This window comes from Euprymna scolopes, chromosome 23, assembly GCF_053919585.1.
Source record: "Euprymna scolopes isolate OS-2025 chromosome 23, ASM5391958v1, whole genome shotgun sequence".
Lineage (NCBI taxonomy): Eukaryota > Metazoa > Mollusca > Cephalopoda > Sepiida > Sepiolidae > Euprymna > Euprymna scolopes.
In genome coordinates this window covers 49,865,869-49,887,839 of record NC_136504.1, presented here as the reverse complement: position 1 = coordinate 49,887,839, position 21,971 = coordinate 49,865,869, and the positions used below count along the sequence as shown (strand labels likewise).

The following is a 21,971-nucleotide window of genomic DNA, read 5'->3' as shown; positions in this document are numbered from 1 at the left end:
GCTACTTTTGACTTGACGGACTGAGCATAAACGCTCTTGCATTCTTTATTACTGTCTTACAATGGTTGCTGGCAGTCTTGAAAGCGGCTTTAGTTTCCATACATCTATTACGTTGGAAGCAGTGGAAAAAGTGATTTCTGTGCGCAATGGTAGCAGCACATTCTGGAGAGAACCATGGCTGGCTGTTAGGTTTTTGCTGGAACTTTTTCGAGGGTATGAAACGGTCTATACCTACAATTAACCATTCCGTCAGGTCTGATACTATAGAAGACACATCCTTTTTAAACATGGAACGCAGAGGTAGATCCGATATAAATATACGGAAGCTATCCCAGTCCGCCATAGAGTATCGATATACTGTACGACTGAAAGGTACGTCTGGGGACATTACATTTCATTTTTATCTTGATACAACAGAGCGGTCGGAAGATCCAAGAGGAGACAGAACAGAAACTAAACATAGTTCAGTGTAAGTTGTGAGAAAAAGGTCTAGTAGACTCGCATACTGGCCGTCATTGTCGGGCACACGGGTTGGTTCGTGAACAATCTGAGTGATTTTTGGGGTCAGATTTATAAGTTAAGTAAGAGTATCCTTTCATTGCAAACTCATCTAGGGAAATAGCCTGTCCAATGCCAGTTTCACTTAAAAATAAAAGGTCTGGTTTAGTCTCCTGTAATAAGGTTTCAACCTCTGGAAGGTTAGAACGTAGACCCCTGATGTTTGAGAAGGAGACATGGTAGTGGGGGTCTACGTTGGAGGTTGGAGATCCGGGTTTAATCGTGTATTTTTTCTTGAAACTTGTCATGATGGTATTTCGGAATTTGTGGACTAGGTCGTCAGATTTTCTTAGAGCAGGACAGAGAGGGGAAACTAAGAGAGAAAAGGAAACGAAGAAATTTTTTTTTGTAGAACATAAGGTAAAGCGGTAACAGTTACCCACTAATATGGCATCGGGAGGCCCCACCAGAAGCTACTGCATGGTCCAGAATCCAATCACCAAATGGAAATACAGCAGACCCAGTACTTTGCACCCGCTGATAGGACAGCCTCCTTAGTGGTTAATCAAACACTCGGGTCCCTGACTATCAGGCGGATAACGTCAGCCCAGAATAAAACGTTTACCTCCAGCACCCTTACTAGTGACATGGCTACAAGGATACACATAGAAAATTTCCACCATCTCTGGCGACTGTTCGCGAAAAATACTGCAAACCTAGAATACAGCTTTTTCTTCTCCCTTTGTCATAAACATCACTCATTTAAAAAATGAGGAGTGAGGGACAAATAAAGAGAAGCGAGAATAACGGGAGCTGCTGATAACGCATCCACAATGCGTTTTCTACTCTCCATTAAAAAAAATTATTAAGTATTGTACTTAATAAAAGTCCAAGAGGCGTGTTTAAGGGAAAGTATGGTGATAGATTCTCCTCTCACAAATAAAAAACGAATAAAATTACCTAATCTATTTTTGCAATCAATTTGGTAGATAAATAAACAACATTTCTGGACGAGAAAAACGTTAGCATTAAATAAAGCAACCAGAATAAATATATAAATTAAATACTGAAATAAAATATAGTTATTTATATTTGAATCTAAAGATAAAAAGTAGGATTGATACAGAAGTCACTTATCTCGAAAAAACATTTCCGTCTCCAAAAATGCAAACGGTAGAAGAGAATTTTAGCTTTAATAACAGCGTTCCAAAGATATTTTTTTTTATTAATCGTTAAAAGAAAAGCGTCATCATATTCTGGACTTTAGCTTGTGACGTTTTAAGAAACTTGCAATATAAAAGAAAAGCGGAGGGAGAGGAACTTCCGAAAGTCAGCTGGATACGTTATAAGTATTTGCGAGATAAAATGAAAGTAAAATGAAATGTACTGAGATGCAGGAGTTCAAGTATAATGTGAACAGACATCTAGCTGCCCAGCTCCCTACATAGTACTCCATCTGGTCCCAAATAGTAGCTTCTTACGAATTAGTTCCCCTGTACCCTGTTTGGGATAAAAAAAAAAAACAGTAAAAAAAAAGAAAGAAAAGTATATTGGCAAATGTTTGAACTCTCCATTTTACTAAAATTATGTTAAAAATCACTATATACGTTTATTTTATTGAACTTCTTACGTACTAATACTGTTTGGAAATGTATGAACTCATATTTATCATTTAGACATGAATAAGATTGAGTTCAATAAAAACGATAATGAAACATGTACCATAAATATTGTCTTTCCATGTTTAATAAGCTAAAAGCAACCCAAACTTTAATCAATGGCTGACAAATATTTTTAGAATCCTTTTGGTTTCATAATTTGTGCATTCATTCTTTTTGCGGTCTGTTATCTTTGTCTTCATAATTGTTCTTGTTTTACTGTAATATGGCTATGTCACCCCCTTCAGCCGGTCGGTTGAGACGATCGTCGACCTCAGAACTCTTCCACTCCAATTACGGCAGCCTGAAAACGACCCGACTCTGGCGGTTTGCAGCTCACTATTTTCGTCCTTCCAGTGACCACTGCCGGTGATAATTCTTAGCCGTTTTAATGTTGCTGGTATTGGGTAGTGACAGAATTATCAGTTGATCGTCTAAATTTATACTCCGGACCTGTCGTTGTGTACTCGCTTACCGGCGAACATCGCCGATAAGAGAGCCGTGGATTTTAGTGTGGTGAAAAAGGAAATAAAAACGATTCCACACACGAATAAACAATTAATCTGGGTTTATTCACAATAATAATGGTCTAATAATATTTCAGAGTTTTTAGGAAGTTGGCTGTAGCTATTTTAAAACGGTAGCTTGTGACTCGAGTTCAGATAAGTTTTTCGGCCATTGGAGATACGTGTTTTAAGTCAAAAGCCCTCTCTGCCCGACTTTAACACCATCTGAATTCGCCAAAACCGAATTCTCTCTTCTCCTTCTCTTCTCCCCCACTTTTTTCTCCTTCTGTTCTTTTCTCTGTGTTCGAGGAATATATACATATCCATCAATGCCCTTTAAACATCACGAGTTTGTATTTGTTTACAACAAGAAAACTTGCCTGTCATCAGCTTTCAAACCTTGTTTTCTAAAATAAACAACCGCCTGTCATTTCATCTCGAATTCTGTGTTTCAAAATAAACAGCCAGCTCACTCCAAACTCTGACCGTTACAACAATAAGTATCTCTTGACATACTTTTTCCTTTGTCTGTTCTAACCACAGAGTCATTTGATCGTCCTATTTTTCGTTCTTTTGGCTCTTTCTCTACAACGGCATGGTTACAGCTACACTTTTAATTCTGTCTAGTGGTGGTCCTTTCAAGGGCGACCAGACCCTCACTGGTCACTGGTAAAATACCGCTCAGATGCTCGAAACACAAAAACGTGCAGGACTAAAAGTCTGTGTGGCAACACTGTTTATTTCGGCCGGTTGACATTGCTTCGACTTCGAGCTGAGTTCTCTTCTCCCAATGGCTTTGACTCAACAGGCATTCAACAAATAAAGAAAAAACAGTGGTCATTTTTCTTATAAGCATAAAAATAATTATTCACTGAAAGTTACAAACCTCTGATCAGTTTTAAGTCTCTGATTCAAGATGCAAATATGCGGCTTCTATTAGTAAATTTATGGTGAATAACCCTAAGTTTTGGCGTTCGTTATATTGAGAATCAGGTGGGCTTAACCCGACTGTGATTCCCAGAATTCTATTTTAAAATTCTCAGAAAACTAATCATAGGCAGTTTTCGAAATTCTCAAGCCCTCAAAATTTCCTTTTCGTCTTCTTCCTAAAATCTATCATCTCTGACTGCCACTCTCAACATTGCCTTTACTCTCCATTGGGTTTCTACGTTTTACCATCACCCACATGCGAGAGTCCCTCTGATTATTCCTTCATTCGTATGACCAAGGTTTTAAAAAATAAATAATGTGGTTATCTTTTGGGGGTGATCAAATTCCCCGGACAATAATCAATAGATACTTGACTTTGTATCCACCATCTTGTGTTTCCTCATCCAAAAAAACTCATAACATCTGACCTATATGTCGGGTGGTGCAATAATAAATTTTGTACCACCTATAATTTGGTTCAATGCTTCTTTTTAAACAGGGGTGACCTATTCAGATGAACTAGTTAAATTGCCAAAAGGTGCCATTTCTGACATCTTTTTTAATATACCTTTATATTGTAATGTCACGTTTTTAGCTAGTGTTCTTTTTTTATTGCCGTTTATGTCAACAGAACTTATCATAAAAGAAAATACATTTCTTCTTTTTCAATATCCACAAATAACTGCGTGGGTGTATTAAATTGATATAACAATTTTTCTTAATAATGCTCTTTTTTGCCATTATCATCATCAGCAGCATCATCACCATCGCCATCACCATCATCAACATCATCACCGCCACCACCATCAACAACATCATCACCGCCGTCACTATCATCATCATCATCATTACATTCAATGTCACTGCCACATTACAATGTTTTGGCCAACTCATCCTCTGGCTTTCTTCAGGTGATTAATCGCGACGGGATAAGAATGCTGAGTCTCTTATCTATCTCCTCAGTAATTACTGCCATCCATAGTTTTTGTCGTCTCACCACGTCTTGGCCAACTAACTCTCTGGCATGTTTGGGTAGGATTGAAACCGCTATCTTCAGACAATACTCAACTGGAACCGTAGCGATTCAACTATCCACGGGCAGACTAGAGGATGAGTTGGTCGAAATGTAGTGAAATAACAATAGTCCGCAAAAAGAATGAATTAACTAATAAATAATCAAAGAAATAATAATTAGCCTTTTTTCAATGTTACGCTAACGAATACTTTAATACAATAATACGCAAACGAATGCTTTAATACAATAATACGCTAACGAATACTTTAATACAATAATACGCTAACGAATGCTTTAATACAATAATACGCTAACGAATACTTTAATACAATAATACGCAAACGAATGCTTTAATACAATAATACGCTAACGAATACTTTAATACAATAATACGCTAACGAATGCTTTAAAAATACTCATGTTAAGATTATTCCATATTTAATTATTAGCAAATGATTACTCATCTTATACGGAGTGTCTAAAAATGATCTGACACATTTGTTGGCCAAAAAAGAACATATTTAACGACAATAAAATAAAGAAAAAATTTTTTTTATTTTTTAAATGTACGTATAAATAGAGATTTTCTCCGTCTATCAAGTTGACAAAAAAGTTCTTGCGGTTTTTTAATATTTAAATTCAGATGAATGTATCACGGCCTAAACAAAATTGTATTAATCGAAATAAGCACTACCAGACTCCAATACAATTTTGTCAACGCGAATCAAGTGTATTTATGCCTGTAATTTAAAAACAATCTAACATTCTGATGACGATTAAGTCGCTGAAGGCGTTTTTGATATCGCTTAAGTTTTTTAAGCATTTCTCACGCAGAAAGTTGTCGAGATGCTTGAAAAAAGTAGTAATCGGTAGGCGAAAGGTCTAGGAAGTATGGCGGATGAGTCAGGGTTCGTAGCACAATTCATACAACTGCAGGGTCGGTTTAGCAACGCACGGTCGGACATTGTCGTGGACAAGAACGGGTCTTTTTCTGTTGTCTACGGCTGGATGTTGTCGAAGTCTCTGATGCATTTCATCGATTTGTTGAAAGTACTTCTCCACCGTAATGGTTTCGCCTGCATTCAAAAAAATAAATGTATTGGATGAGACCGGTCGCAGACCACCAAACATGACTTTCTTTATGTGCAACTCTGGCTTCGTGAGTGTCGCCGGTTGTCGTAAAGGACCCACTTTCCATCGTAAGTCACAACCCGGTCAAGAAACGAGTCGTTTTTGTTGCGTAAAAGAAAAGAAGGTCACACATCATAACAGCGTTATTGATATTGAGATGATAGTTCGACCTCGCACTGGTTTTCTGTTTTATACAGTGCGAGGTTGAACTATCATCTCAATATCATTGAGGCGTTAGTCATTAATAACTCTCGACCTAGCCTGTGTAGACAAAAGATTTTGAAACATCAGTTGGAGATATTTATTGATTTAAAACCACCTGAACAGTGAGATTTTTTTTCTCACTGGTCTTCCGACTGAAACCAAATTCCCTTTTTCCTCATTCGTTTCTTAGTTTTTAATTTATCATTCTGACGTTTCCTCTTAGAGGGTCAGACGATAAGGCCTTAAGGAAATTTTAATAATTCCACCTGCCCGTTTTTTTTTTTTTGTTTTTTGGTATTTAAATTAAATTATGTTTCCTCTGAGATATATATATATATATATATATATATATATATATATATATATATATATATATATATATATTTGTAGTCATCGACATACAGTCCTGTTTCGTTGTATCAAAACTCATCAGTGCCGCTAGACTAGCATCTCTTCCAAGCCAAGGATTGAACCTAGAACCGTCGTGTTGACAGTCGGCAATTCTCTCACTCCACCATGGAATCGACGCCCGTAAATAACTCGTCAGGATGTCTATTTAAATAGACACCCGCCATCACTTTTATAGTGCTCAAATCGCCTGTTCGTAAACAAAAAAAACAACTAGCTGTATACCTAGTGTTTCCACGTTAAAAAACATATTGCCTGGTAGAGGGTTTAGTTACATATTATTTAAGATACAACAAACGCACGAAGTTGTTACGATTTTCCTGAAAGTTGACCATGTTTTTGATTTTTGGAAGTATAAAACATAGTTGTCTTCATCTATGAAATTCAAACAGGGAAATAAAATGTCATTGCTTAAAGGGAAATAACTCATAGCTTAAATGAAAACTTCCGTTTTTAAACGCAGCTAATGTCGGTTATACTAATACTTAAAAATAAATAAAATATAAATTAAATTAGAAATAAATTAAATATATAAACTTTATATAATATTTCTAAATAGAATATTTAATACAATCTTATTACTAATTTCTATTTAAAAATCTAGAACTAATTATTAAAACAGATTTTCTTTGGTGTAATATTGTTACATGATAAGGGCTGTCCCCTTTTCATGTAAGTATAAAAATGGAGAATTTAGTTTAAAAAGAAAATGAAAGAGCATAGGCGAAATTCGAACCTCGTAATCTAGTTTAGAAATAGATTACGTGTGAGAATTTAAAAATGTAAAACAAACATTTGTTTAGAATATAGATAAATATTTCAAGGAAAGAATGTTAACTATCAAGTTTGTTATGAAATTTTAAATTGAAAGAATGCAGCTTATAAGATAATGTTTTTAACATATTGGAAAAATAGGTTACTGAGAAATAGGAAAAGTTTTGGACACGTATGTCCAGGACACGTGAAAGAATGCACATGTTTTAACATGTGTATGACGTCACGGAAAATAGAAAGTTCTAGGAATAGAGAAAAAGCTTGAGAGTTAGACAGTCAGTGAAGAAACTCGGAGGGAGTCAGACGTTTAGGAGCGAGACGTCACTTCAAGAAAAAATGTGAAACTTTGAATTCTTGATGATGGAATCACGGCCGTGTGAAGAATAAACCATCAAGTGTTTTTTGTAAAGCTCGTCTTGTCTTGTGATTCTTACAGAAAGGTAAAGTCCAATTGTATTATATATTTGTGTTATATGTCTTTACATACACGTCTCAACATCATCATGTCCGAACTGTCTGAACACTATCCCTTCACTCCAAGAGCTTTCTCCTTCTTCTTCTTCTACACAAGAAAAGAATGAACATTTAAGAATCTCTCCTAACATGAATAATCTCTCTAAGTCTCTTAATAAAAGTCTCTCGTACAACAACTTATACAATTTCTCTCTCTCTCTCTCTCTCTCTCTCTCTCTCTCTCTCTCTCTCTCTCTGAGTCTTACAACATCCCTCTTAATAAATATCTCTCTCAAGACAAACACACTAATAAGACTCTCTCTCAATTAAACCCCCCTATATAACAATATGCAAATGAGATAAGCTCTTCAATGTTGATTCTTTTTTAATAACTATTATACATAGAAGTCCTGCAGGCATAGAAGTTTTCCGTATTAAAATCTATTTATGAAACAGTGCATCTTCTGTATGTATTTTTTTTTTTACACAGTGGTCACCACTTATCAAGGCCCGGGAGCCACTCAGGGATAAGGGTTATTGCAAGTACATTACGTTAGTGTGGAGATTTGATGAAGTGTTTACTTAAGGGGTCGGTTCATTAGGAATTTGTTAACGTTGGACTTGAACACATCCAAGTTGTAGTCAGGTGGGAAGCAGGCAGACGGAACAGAGTATTAACCAAATAGTGAACAAAAAAAAAACAGACAGGAATAAGATTTTATCATAATAGAAAATTTTTAGTAACTTCCAGGATTTTAAATTTTTATGAAGTTAATTACTGATTAAAAATCCGTTTGTTGTTGGTCCAAATTTTTGTTTTACTAATTTTTATCAAATTTTAATCAATTCTGTTTGATTTTACAGGTGATTGCAAACGTAACCCTTGCGATAATGGAGGAACTTGCATTCAGTTACCGAAAACATTCAGTTGTATTTGTACACCAGGTCATACCGGGAAAACTTGTGACGATGGTATGTTAATGGTTACTTTTACCTCATACACTGAATGTTTTATTGAGATCTGACGCATCCGTAAACTATGAATGACGATGTCGAAAACAAGTTTGAACAGCACGAGTATTACTAATACTGTTGAGAAAATATATCAACACACAATTTTCTGCAAACGTCCGTAAAATACCTGCTTTTGTATTAATTGTACAGCGTATAGTAATATATCCATACACGCACGAACTTTTTCCAATAACAGCTCTTACCGCTCTTAGGAAAAGTCAATATTCCAGCAGATAGCATTTAAAGGTCCGAACAATATATAAACATCTTTACGAGCAAAAAAAAAAAAGAAAAAGAAATCGAATTCATTCGACAGGATCGAATACCATATATATCTAATTTCAAGTCTGTAGACCAAGAATAAATAAAATAGTTTGATAGAGACTGTTCCGCGCGCATGCACACACACACACACAAACACACACACACACACACAGACAAGATCACTTTCTTTATTTATAGACTACCAGGCCGCCCGCCTAGCGTGCTCCAGTCGTGAAATACGCTTAAATATATTTTAATTTATGCAGATTTCGTTTTTATTATTATAGAGCCAATTCTCTATTGATTATTATATTGTACCCAATATATTGTAGGATTTCCAAAATTAAAAAAAATATGACGTAAATGCCATCAGCTAGAATCAAAGCTAAAACATATAGCGCTACAGCGTTATTCGTTACAATCTGAGCTTTGTCCACGTGCATATCAAAACTTTAAAAATGAACTTAGTTAAACGTATAAATGTATATTTTTGCATGCGTAAAAAATACACTTCTAGTCGACTTAGGCCAAGTTTTTAATTTGAATCCTTAGATGCAATTTTTATCAGCTCAAACCCAAAACTAATTTGTCTCACGGGTCCGAATCCTCTGTATATCAAGTTTCAAGTCTGTAGACCAAAAATTGACAGATTTGTAGAGACCGTTGCATACACATATAAAGAAAGAGAACTTCACTTTATATATATATATATATATATATATATATGTGTGTGTGTGTGTGTGTTTGTGTGTGTGTATATATATATATATATATATATATATATATATATATATGAGCAAACAGTTAATAAAATATGTTAAAAAACACTTTGAAATGAGTTAAAAACATATTTAATCTGAAAAGGAAACACTAGATAAATGGATAGTCCTTAATCCGCGGAGTTTCGAATAAATACTTTCCTTCTCATCAGAGGGTAGGAATTAGCAAAATGCTGGATCGGATTTTGCATGCAGAAGTATTTGATGAAACAACAAGTAAGTCAAAGATCTTACTTGAAAACAAAATAAGTTAAGCAGAGGGAATATAGTATATATATATATATATATATATATATATATATATATATATATATATATATTTATATATATATATATTTATATATATATATATATATATATATATATATATATATATATATATATATATATATATATATAGTGTTATAATGGAATAATTCCAGGAGGAAATCCGGGTATGAGAGCTCAATGTGGTAAACAGAGCAATAACATAAAAATATAACACGGAAATTACATAATTGTCGATGCAATAATTTATTTCAACCTTATGGTATTTTCAAGCATCTAAACTAGGCAATTACATTTTTGATACTCAAAAATTTTTAAGTATTTTTTTGAGTATCAAATTTTTGAGTATTTTTTGAGTATCAAATTTTTATATGTTATATATATATATATATATATATATATATATATATATATATATATATATATATAAAGTGAGAATGTGTGTGAAGACATTTTCAACCATATACTCAACGAATTTTTGATTTACAGTTTGGAAATTTGCTATATAGGATATTCAGACACGAGGACAACTTTTTAATCGGTTTTTATCCGGAAAAAAAAGATCTGCTAAAGGGTTGAAATTGAAAAATCAGTACTTCAGGGAAATTGGATTTTTATCTGTTTTTCAACTGTGAAAGGTGATAGCGTCCTTATGTTTAGAATAAATAGGTTTCAAAACACTTTTTAAGAAAGAGAGATTAATTATTATTAAAAATTTGTTTGATGTTTTTCTAAATTTTTCTTTCGAACGATGTTAATCATTTTCTTGTGTTTGATTTTTCAGGTGATTGCAAACAAAATCCATGCAAAAATGGAGGGCAATGCATTCGGTTTAAGAAAACGTTTAAATGCGTTTGTACAGCAGGTTATACTGGAAGGATTTGTGACAAAGGTATATTCATGATTACTTTACGTTTTAGAACCTCGGGATACGGCATTAAAAGTTAGTAACAAAATACATTACAGTTTATAATACACATATAACAATAAATAACACCGTAAGCTGGGCAAATCCGTAACCAGTGGCGAAAAAACATCGCATTCCACATCATAATCTGAAAAAAAAAAAAAAAAGTATCTGAGGGGCCACCGTATCCCGGAGTTCTACTGCATGTGGGATCATTTTTAACCAATCAATTTATGTATCATTTTATGTCAATTTACGCGTTGTTTGCAAATGAATGCACACACAGTTTTCTTCCACTAATGTTTTGTCCGATTGATCACTTTACAATAGGTGTTAGACTCTCAGTGTTAAATAAACCAAAATAAAAGAAAACTTTAATACTAATAAATAACTAATCATTAATCAATTAAATAAGCATTAACATTTTTAACATGCAAGCATGATTATTTATTTAATGTTTAATTGTTCTTTCAGAAACGAAATATATATGTGTGTATATATATATGTATATATATATATACTTGTTTATTGTTATATAAACATGCTCACATCCCGCTGCTACAAATAGCCACTTGCTTCAATCAAACAACAGATATCATCAGGCAGCGACTTGACTATTCAAAAGTTCAATGAATAATCAGGTTATTCATTGAACTTTTGAATAGTCAAGTCGCTGCCTGATGATATCTGTTGTTTGATTGAAACAAATGGCTATTTGTAGCAGCGGGATGTGAGCATGTTTATATAACAATAAACAAGTATCATCAGCTCTTTTTATTGAGCACTATCCAACAACCTCGTTGAATTCATTAGTCCATTACTTTTGAATATAAAAAAACCCGAGTATATATATATATATATATATATATATATATATATATATATATTTGTAGTCAGCTACATACAGTCCTGTTTCGTTGTATCACAACTCATCAGTGCCGCTAGATTAGCACCTCTCCTAAGCTAAGGTTTGAACCTAGAACCGTCGTGTTGACAGTCGGCAGTTCTTTCACTCGACCACGGAAGCGATACCCGCAAATAACCTGTCCGAATGTCTATTTAAACAAACATCCGTTCACCACTTTTACAGTGCTCAAACCGCCTGTTTGTAAACAAACAAACAGCGAGCTTCGCATTTATATATATTTAAACGATATATATATATATATATATATATATATATATATATATATATATATATATATATATATATGGGGGTTTACTTGGTAGAATAGGGAAAAAATTGCTCAATACGTTTGTAGAGCTAAATATGTTTATATATTTTTATTATTTAAACCTCGGGGATTTTTACTTAAATCATTACAAGTTGTTTCAATAGACAGGGTAATAAAATTATCCTGCCGATCTCATCAGACGATCTAAGCCAAAATAAATCAGAAGGAAAAGTTTCATTTTAAATTACGTATGGGTATCAAAAAAAACAAGCATTGAAGTGCTGGATAGGGATGTGAGAGGGGACTGATAGAAACGAAAAAAGAGAAGGGTGGGGTAGAAATTAGAATTGAAATTAAAAAAATAAGATTAGAATGAAAGAAATTAAAAAGATAAGAAGAGAAGAAATTGTTTGTTAAAAAAGAAAAAATAATATCATATAATATTAAATATATATAGAATAAAATAAAAACGTAAAAGTAAAATAAAAAGGGAAAATATGACGGAGTTAGAAAGAGAGACAGAAGGGGATAAATAACGAAGAAAATTATGTCTTCTACTCTTGTAACAAACAAGCTCCTCTTCTTTTTAATTCATGTTGAAATAAACACACACACACACACCTATATATATATATATATATATATATATATATATATATATACCTGGAATATATATATATATATATATATATATATATATATATATATATATATATATATATATTCCAGGTAGGGAGATATCCTAAAATAAAGAGTAATTGAATTTCAACAAAGGTCTTTGATAGTGCTCAATCAAAGAGAGCAAATTATATTTTTTATTATCCTTTATGTAAATACATTCATATCTTGCTACGATGTGCAGACCGTTTCAATCATATTTGATCTCAACATGGCTAAGTTTATCTCCTCTAAAATTTAAAATGGTCCTGAACCATTTTTAATTTTTTTATTTTTAATTTTTCTTGCCTGCTGAAATCTATTTATTATTATATATAATTTAAATGAAATACTGAAATGCTGTAGGATTACAGATTGTATAATACTGTACATCTGAAGTCCAAATAAAAGTTAGTATCAATATTTATAAGACGATCCCAAGCAGTTAAAGAAAGCTCAATATGCGAGAATGAAGCAATAATAAGGAAAGGGCTTTAATAATTTTGTACTCTTTTGTCTAATATATAATTCCCACCTGTCTGTTTAAATGTATGTATGTATCGCAAAAACTTTCGACAGAAGCGACATATCCTGACATTTTGAAGTCTCGGATGACAAAGATCGAAAAATTGGCTAAAAACATTAATTCCTTAACTTGCTGTTTTGTACAAAGAGGGATCGATTATTTTCACCGACATTTTAGCAAGTCATCGTGATTTTTTTAATGATTTTTTTAATATTTTAATTTAAAAAAATCATTAAAAAATCATTAAAAAAATCATTAAAAAATCATTAAAAAAATGATTTTTTAATGATTGTTTTAATTATTTTTTTAATGATTTTTTTACTTTTGTTAATTTTCAAGCTAAGACGGCTAAGACGTCAGATTTCCTTTCACTTTCTTTTTCGCTTTCGCATCACGGGTTCGAGCCTGGCTGCCTACTACCACTTTTTTTTAACACCCTTCTTCACCCTTGCTGCCTACTGTTGTTTTGATTCCCTCTCCACGCTACTAACATTTTTTAACACCTCTCTCCACATTCACGGGTTCGAGCCTACCTACTTACTATAATTTTCTAATTTTTTTATTTATTTATTTTTTTATTATTTTTTTTTTTTGCTCAACACACACCTCCAAATACCTGGGCACTTAGACTAATGTAATACATAAAAGGAAAAATGGACGCGCGCGTTTGTGTATGTCCACGAAAGGCTTTTGTTCATCGGGGTTCTCGCGTCGGTTAGATTTTATATTTTAGGAACTTAAACGCAATTAAAAATGTTTTGAAATTTTTAAGGTGGGGATTTTAATGTTTCTCTAAGATTGGGGTACAAAGTGTCTGTAACTTATAAGAGAAATTTGAAACCTGTTTTAGATTAATTGGTCTACCGTTCGCCCGTTCGTTCCCCAAATTCTTAATAACTACTCATTACGTTTTCTGAAATTTTGCATGAAGTTATAACTACCTAAATGGAGGAAATGTAACATTCTCAGATTTTTTGATAAAATTCGGATTGCGTCCCCAGGGGTTCAAACGGGATCAAATGACCAAAAATAGCACTTTTCGGGACATAGAATCTTTTCCAACCATTAGATTTTGCTGAAAATTACCCAAAAGCAAGACCATATAGATATACGTGGCAAAAACATTATAAAGGTATCAGTTGGGGGATCATATAGTTTTGGGCTTGTTGTATTATACTGTATGTATTACTAATGCTGCAGAATGTATCATTGTTTTCATTACGATGACTGAGATAATTTTTAACCAATCAAATCAAATAGCTTGCACATTGTTTGCAAATGTATAAACACAAGTTTCTCTAAGTTATGTGCAAAATTACTCTTTTGTTCTACTAATCACTTATAACGAAATCTTTCCAATGGATATTACATTTCAGTATTAAATAAAACAAAACAAAAAGACGTTAATGTTAATCAATATGTCATCATTAACAAACTAAAAAAAAAAATGTTAAGATTTTATAATATTCAAAAAAACGCGTATATAATTCGTATGTTGATGTTTGTTTTCCAAGAAACGAAATATGTATAAATACATATAGAGAAATAAAAAGGAGCAAACCGTGTGATGTGTTTATCAACGTTTCGTCTTTATTTCGAGACTTCCTCTGGATGAAATAAAGACGAAACGTTGATGAACACATAGCACGGTCTGTTCCTTTTTATTTCTCTGTTTTGTCGGAATATTATTTCCATTATTTTCATCATAAATACATATGCAATGTATACGTTTACATTTTATAAACTCCAATTTCAGGTTAAATAGAAATAACACACCACATATGACCTGTTTTGCTGTAAGAAAAGTATCCTGATACTTATTTTCGTCGATTGCATATTTTATTATCATTAATTATGAATTAAAAACATATCGTTTTAAGTTTAATCAACAGTTGGTTCTTTGATATGACATGAACGCGTTCGAAATGAATGTCTTTGTTTACAGCACAACTGAACCATGATACTTGACTTATAAACTTTACTTCTATCCATTATACATATATATAAATAATTTTGTAAAATCAACAGTAGTTTCTCTACAGTGCAATATAGATTACAATGTACTGTGGACTAATTCACTTCCTGGAGACAAGTGAAGCTTTCCTCCGATGCAATGCGATGGGTCCTCAACTAGAGCAGGTAGTCAATTGATTTAATTGAAAAACGGGCGATTTCATCGCTTTCGATGCCAATAAAAATATGGGAGTGTGAAACATTCGTTGATTTTCATTCAATCCCGCGCAACGTCGCGTCCCACTGTTAAGCAATAATACACGCATATGCAAAATTTTCATGAGCAAAATGGAGGCGTCATCCTAATAAAAACGTTTTTCTTTTTTTTTTTTTTACATGGAAGTCACCACTTCTCAAGGCCTGGAAGCCACTCGGAGATAAGGGTCATTGCGTGTACAGTAATCAATGGGATAGTATCGTAGTAAACTGGTTATGATAAAAAAGAAAAAAAATAAGTTCTTTCGCTTTTAGTACACGCACAAAATTATTTCCTTCCTTCATCAAATCTTTGAGGAATGGAACGTCATATCAGCTTAAAGTTATGTGAGAGTGAGAAATAAAGAGAAACTAAGCTGGTTCGTTTTATAAAGTTGATGAGGCAAAAGTGGGGGGGGGGGTAAATAAGCAAGTGAAATTAATAAAAGAAAAGCAGAAAGAAAAATAGTAGACGTAGGAGAGTTTGAGAAACGTTATAAAACCCTTCTTCGTTAGCATCGGAACATCATCTCTAGATAAAGTTATGCATGTTCGGGGTAAGAGACAGGACTTTATTTAGCAAATCTATATATCAATAAGATCGCGTGTGTGTTATTTATTTAGCGTGTCACGTTTACACCCGAGTGACTGTCGTTTAATTGTTATGGACCTTACATTTCTTGTAATAACTAATTTTTCCAAGAATTCTTTATAAGTTTTGGTTTCGGTTTCGATTATATCTGATGGCACTCAAGTCATTTTTTTATATAAGTAATTCTACTAAGAATTCTTCATAAGTTTTGGTTTCGGTTTCGAATATAGCTGATATCATTCCAGTAATTTATTGTTTGTATAATTTTATCAAGAATTCTTCATAAGCTTCGATTCCGGCTTCGTTTTCAGCTGAAGGAACTTAAGTTATATATATATATATATATATATATATATATATATATATATATCATAAGTTCTGGTTTCGGTTTCAATTCAAGCTAATGCACCCAAGAAAATCTCAACTTAATAACATATAAAAATCGATAGAATATTAACTCTATAATAATTTATAAGAAATCGGCAAAAATTAAAATATCATATTTAGGCGTACTTTACGACCGAGCTACGCCGGACGTCCCTGCTAGGTTAGATAAATACTTTTGCAGTTTTAACAAAAAAGCTACAATAATATCAGAGCGTCTCCATTTACACTGAACATCTACAGAATGCCAACATCAATATATTACATATGAATGAGTCTCCTGTGGAATTTCAACTGGTTTCGCTAGTTAATTAATATTATATTCACTTTTTAACATTTGAAAAAAATGTGTAAATCTAGATTCAAAATGGTTACAGAATTCATTTTAAGTTAACTGACTATAAACAATTTATTTTCGAAAATGCAATATGTTATCTTGTTTAGGAATTTTGTTTCTCTTAAGAAAAAGTAATACATTTCCATGGATGGAAAGAGAAAAAAATAACTGACATTTTATTGAAGGATAAGCTTTCAATTTTCTATTGTAATTAATTTAATTTTTTTTTAATTAATTTTTTTGTCTCCTTTATTTTCGTCTATTAGTCTAGTCTTCTTTGTTTTCTGTCGATTAGTTTTATCTTTTTTTACGTCGATTAGTTTTGTCGCCTTTGTTTTCTCGATTAGTTTTGTCTTTTGTTCTTATCGATTAGTTGCGTCTTCTTTTTTATCGTCAATTAGTTTTGTCTTATTTGTTTTCTGTCGATTAGTTTTCTCTCATTTGTTCTTGATGGTTAGTTTTGTTTCAATGATTTCAAGTAGTTTTTTTTTACACAGTGGTCACCACTTATCAAGGCCCGGAAGCCACTCAGGGATAAGGGTTATTGCAAGTACATTACGTTAGTGTGGAGATTTGATGAAGTGTTTACTTAAGGGGGCGGTTCATTAGGAATTTGTTAACATTGGACTTGAACACATCCAAGTTGTAGTCCGGTGGGAAGCAGGCAGACGGAACAGAGTTCCACAGGCGTGCACTTCTAAGAAAGAAGCTTTGTTCATGGAATCCGCGTTTTGATTTAGGCACAGATATAGAGTGGGGGAAATTTTTCAGTGGATTCAGCTAGACGGGTGTTTTTCGTGAAAGATTGGCGAGGGGGGACCAGAGATTGGAGTTCAGACGAGCACCTGCCATGGAAATAACGATAAAACAAGGATAGGCTCGCAACGTCTCTTCTGTGGGAGAGAGGTTGCAGGGTAGAGAAAAGGACATCCCCCACTAAGCCACGAAGTCTATTTTGTACTCTGTCGAGGCAGGATAGGCTGTTTTTAGCAGCTCCTGCCCAGATATGGCAACAGTATTCCATCCTTGGACGTACTTGGCTTTTATATAGATAGAGAATTGCATCAGTAGTGAGATATCTTCTGGAGTGGTAGAAGGATCCCACCATCTTTCCAACGACCTTGGCAACAGACTTGATGTACGTGTTCCATTTCAGATCAGGAGTAAAGGTCAAACCCAGAAGCTTGTCAAAACACGGGGACTAACCCAGACGAGAGCCATCCATCACAATTGATGCCAGATGGGGATCAGAGGGTTGATGATGTAAGGATAGGAGTTTGGTTTTGGATGCATTAAAGGTAACCAGCCACATCTTCCCCCACTGAACCACGCGCTCGAGATTAGAGGAGAGAGAATCAGAGAGAACTTTGTCATTTACAGCCTTTGATGTGTTGCCGTAGATGGTCGTGTAGTAGTAGTAATGAATAGACATTTTACTTGCAAAGTGACAGCACGGGCGAAACTAGCCAGTATATAATAAGTAAATGACATTATTGTCCCAAAAATAGCATTGTTTGGGGATTTCAGGTGCAGTGAAAATTGACTTACTTGATTGTCCAGGTCTTAAATTCTTATCACTGAGTCTTGGAAGTCCAAACATTGATGGTCTTTTATTACATTGTCGACAGAAATTTGGGGAAATTTAAAGAAATATTATCGGTTAAATTTTCTGACTATCAAGAATATCTATAAAATAATATTCTGTAATAATCTATTCTGTATTAATCGAATGAAATTTAAATTGTGTACGGTATAGAACGCACAGTGACAATTATCTAAAATGGTTGGCTACTTAGAATCAAATATCGAGTTCGCATGTTGCATTGCTATTTACCACTATAAACACATCATCTGTGTGGATTTGCGAGCAACTTAGTTGTGGCGGAACCTCATACGTCGAAATCGACGGGAGAGTCCATTATATATATATATATATATATATATATATATATATATATATATATATAATTACTTTATTTACTCCCATAAAATTAATATACGAAAGTATAAATTTATGCGTAAACTTTAAGTATTTACTTCAAAAGTGCTCAATACGTAGGTAGAGCTAGTTAGTAAGTAATAAAATATATATGACGATTAAGCTACACTGAATATTCCGCGTTTGATCCACTCTAGGACTCTTCAGGCTTATGCGCATAAGCCTGAAGAGTCCTAGAGTGGATCAAACGCGGAATATTCAGTGTAGCTTAATCGTTATATATATTTTATAACTTACTATATATATATATATATATATATATATATATATATATATATATATATACAAAATGTGTTTTACGAATTAATTGGAAAACGAAAAAATTATGACAATATAGATCGACATGTTCTAAGTATCCGCATCGTATTTCTATTTATTTATTTTTTTTAATTTCAAATAGTGTTAATTATTCTATTTTATTTTCCAGGTGATTGCACTTCTAATCCTTGTGATAATGGCGGAAGCTGCATTCGTTTGCCGAAGACATTCAAATGTATTTGTAAACCAGGTTACACAGGAGAGCGTTGTGACAGAGGTAAATTAATGGCTACTTTATACGTATACACGTGTATTTCTCTCCAACATCGAGAAATGAGACCTACGTGTCTTACAGAAAACGATGTTTGCAGTATAGTTTGTTTTTTTTTACTATAATTTACTTCACACATATCAGATCATACTATTACTTATCCAAATGCAAGCAATATTTTATTATATATTTTCAGTAATTAAAATATGTAGGAAGAACCCTTAATGAAAAGTTTATCATTCTTTATCAATCCATCGGTCCGAAGATCCACAAAAGTCTTGCGACGTAGTTTCAGTCGCTTTCACGAAGACAGGTTTGATATGACGCTGGATGCTCTCTCTCTCTCTCTCTCTCTCTCTCTCTCTCTCTCTCTCTCTCTATCTATCTATCTATCTATCTATCTCTTTCCCTCTTTTTCTTTCCGCTGAAAAAGATCATTCAACTTGGTTGTTTTCCTTTAAGTTTACTTGCAAGTAATAATAATAATAATAATAATAATAATCAGAGGAATAACTGCAAAAGTACAACGATTAACGATAATGAAAACGACTCAAATATTAAGGAAAACGCTTGAATGCGGAGAATAATACAAGAAGACAATATAACGAATAAGCGTTACAGGGAAAGAAGAACACTGAAGCTGCATATCTACAAGTTCTACATCCCCATCATGCATCCCTCCATAGTTTCACCACGGCTCCTACCATTAAAAAAGTGACATCAAAGAGCTGAGAAGGGTCAAGAAGAATTGAAAGACCGAGGAGAGAGCGCCAGCTAGACCTCGGTTGGACAAGCGCAAAGAGAACTTGGACTTTGGGGAGGCTTAGTGCCACTCAAATTCCAGTAAACCAATGGCCACTGCCGGCGAGAAATCAATGGTAAGCGGCTGTTGCGATGATGCAAATGCTATCGAAGGAGGTGGAGAGAACTGGATGTCTGGGGAGACTTGTTGTCACTCGGCCCCCAGAGAACACCACGGATCGTTTATTGACTTGTGTGAAAGCTCCATGTGAGCCAATAATAATAATAATCTCGAACGCACAGAGAAGTGGTACAAATATATGCCGGCAACATTACTTGTAAACAAGAATCACAAAATCCTATGGGACATGGACATAGAAACTGATAAACCTATCCAAGCAAGAAGACCAAATGTTGTAATAATTAACAAGAAATAAAAATTCTTTCAAATCGTAGACTTTGCTGTCTCAACAAATGGGGTTCTTCTTTGACCAATCCCTCTCTAGACCGTTATAATCTGGTTCGCCCTAACAGCATAATCAGGTACCTCCCCCATATTCCCGATCAGGTAACTTTCGCCGCCCAAAGTTTCTCACAGACCTGTCGCTTTTCGGCCCTGACCTCAACGGGTACCGCCCCATACCACCCAGCGTGAAAGCACTCGTTTATTGACGCGTTTTATTTTACAGACGTCCCGTCAATAGCACTAATTCTTTTTCTTTTTTTTAGTTTAATCTTTTATCTTTTAGTTCTTCTTTCAAATTATGATGCAAAAATCTATATATTAATACGATAGCGCCTTTATTTCGATAGGAAGTCTCGAAATAAAGGCGAAACATTAATAAACACATAGATCGGTTTGTTCCTTTACCTCTCTCTATATCTATCTATATATATATGTGTGTGTATATATATATATATATATATATATATATATATATATATATATATATATATATATATATATTCTTTACTATAATAATTATTAAATACCTATAGATACTAATGTTTCATCTTTTCGGGAATCATCAGTGCAGGGTGTCACGATTAACGCCAGTCGAGAGATTCGAACCCCGGCAACAGAAGTCATGCCTGTCTTCATTAGCAAGGACCTGAACAATTCGGCTACTGTCAACCGCTAGAGATACATTTTAAATTTAAACATTTATTCTTATTAAATGCTTTTAACGTCAGTCAGAGTGATCTAACCATTATATGACGATCTATGCATATGCGCTAAGTTGACCGACTTTATTACAACTGAAAGTGCTCAACGAGCTTCTTAAAGGGGCTGATATTATTATTTACTATAATAATTATTAAATACCTACAAACATTAGTGTTTCATCCTTTCGGGAATATATATATATATATATATATATATATATATATATATATATATATATATATATATATATATATATATATATATATATATATATATATATAACATACGATGTATACGACTTTTTGCTTTGTAATATATATGATTGAGAATTGTTTCGGAATTTTGGCTCTTTTTTTTTTTTTTTTTTTTTTTTTTTTGGCAAATTCATGACTTGTTTGGCGACCGTCATCCTTCAAAACTGCTTTGGGACGTTTTCGTCAAATTCAGAAATTCTTGCGGAGCGAGGCGTGTCGTCGACGTCAGAATCGCCATTTTTTTTAACTTTACAAACCATTTCCATGCTATAGACTCACCTATGACAATTTCTACGTATACTTTGTAAATATTCTGGGCTGCTTCAGTCGCTTTTTGGCCTCGATGAAAAACGAAGAACGGCAAGTGTCGAAAATGTTGCTTTTATCTCCTGGATATTCCATTCCTAAGCCTAAAAGTAATAAAAAAAAAATTACATTAGCCAAAAAAGATTATTAGCACCGTTTTGTGCAGCAGAAAAAGATTTATCGAATGAATATTATACGTTTTGTTGAATACAAAAAAAAAAGCGTTGTAAAAATAAAAAATAGAAAAACGCTACGAACTTATTCCCCAACCCAATATAAATGTATGC

The 21,971-nt window shown here is 33.4% G+C and overlaps 1 protein-coding gene across 1 annotated transcript in view; it reads left to right on the top strand.

The window, feature by feature from the left end:
- The first annotated feature begins 5,736 nt into the window (after positions 1-5,736).
- Positions 5,737-21,971, top strand: part of LOC145245612 (uncharacterized) — a 185,071-nt gene continuing 168,836 nt past the window's right edge. The window contains exons 1-4 of the mRNA XM_080107182.1: positions 5,737-5,806; positions 8,442-8,549; positions 10,686-10,793; positions 19,114-19,221. Coding sequence (XP_079963308.1) covers positions 5,737-5,806; positions 8,442-8,549; positions 10,686-10,793; positions 19,114-19,221 — 394 coding nt within the window. The remainder of the gene's footprint in view (positions 5,807-8,441; positions 8,550-10,685; positions 10,794-19,113; positions 19,222-21,971) is intronic.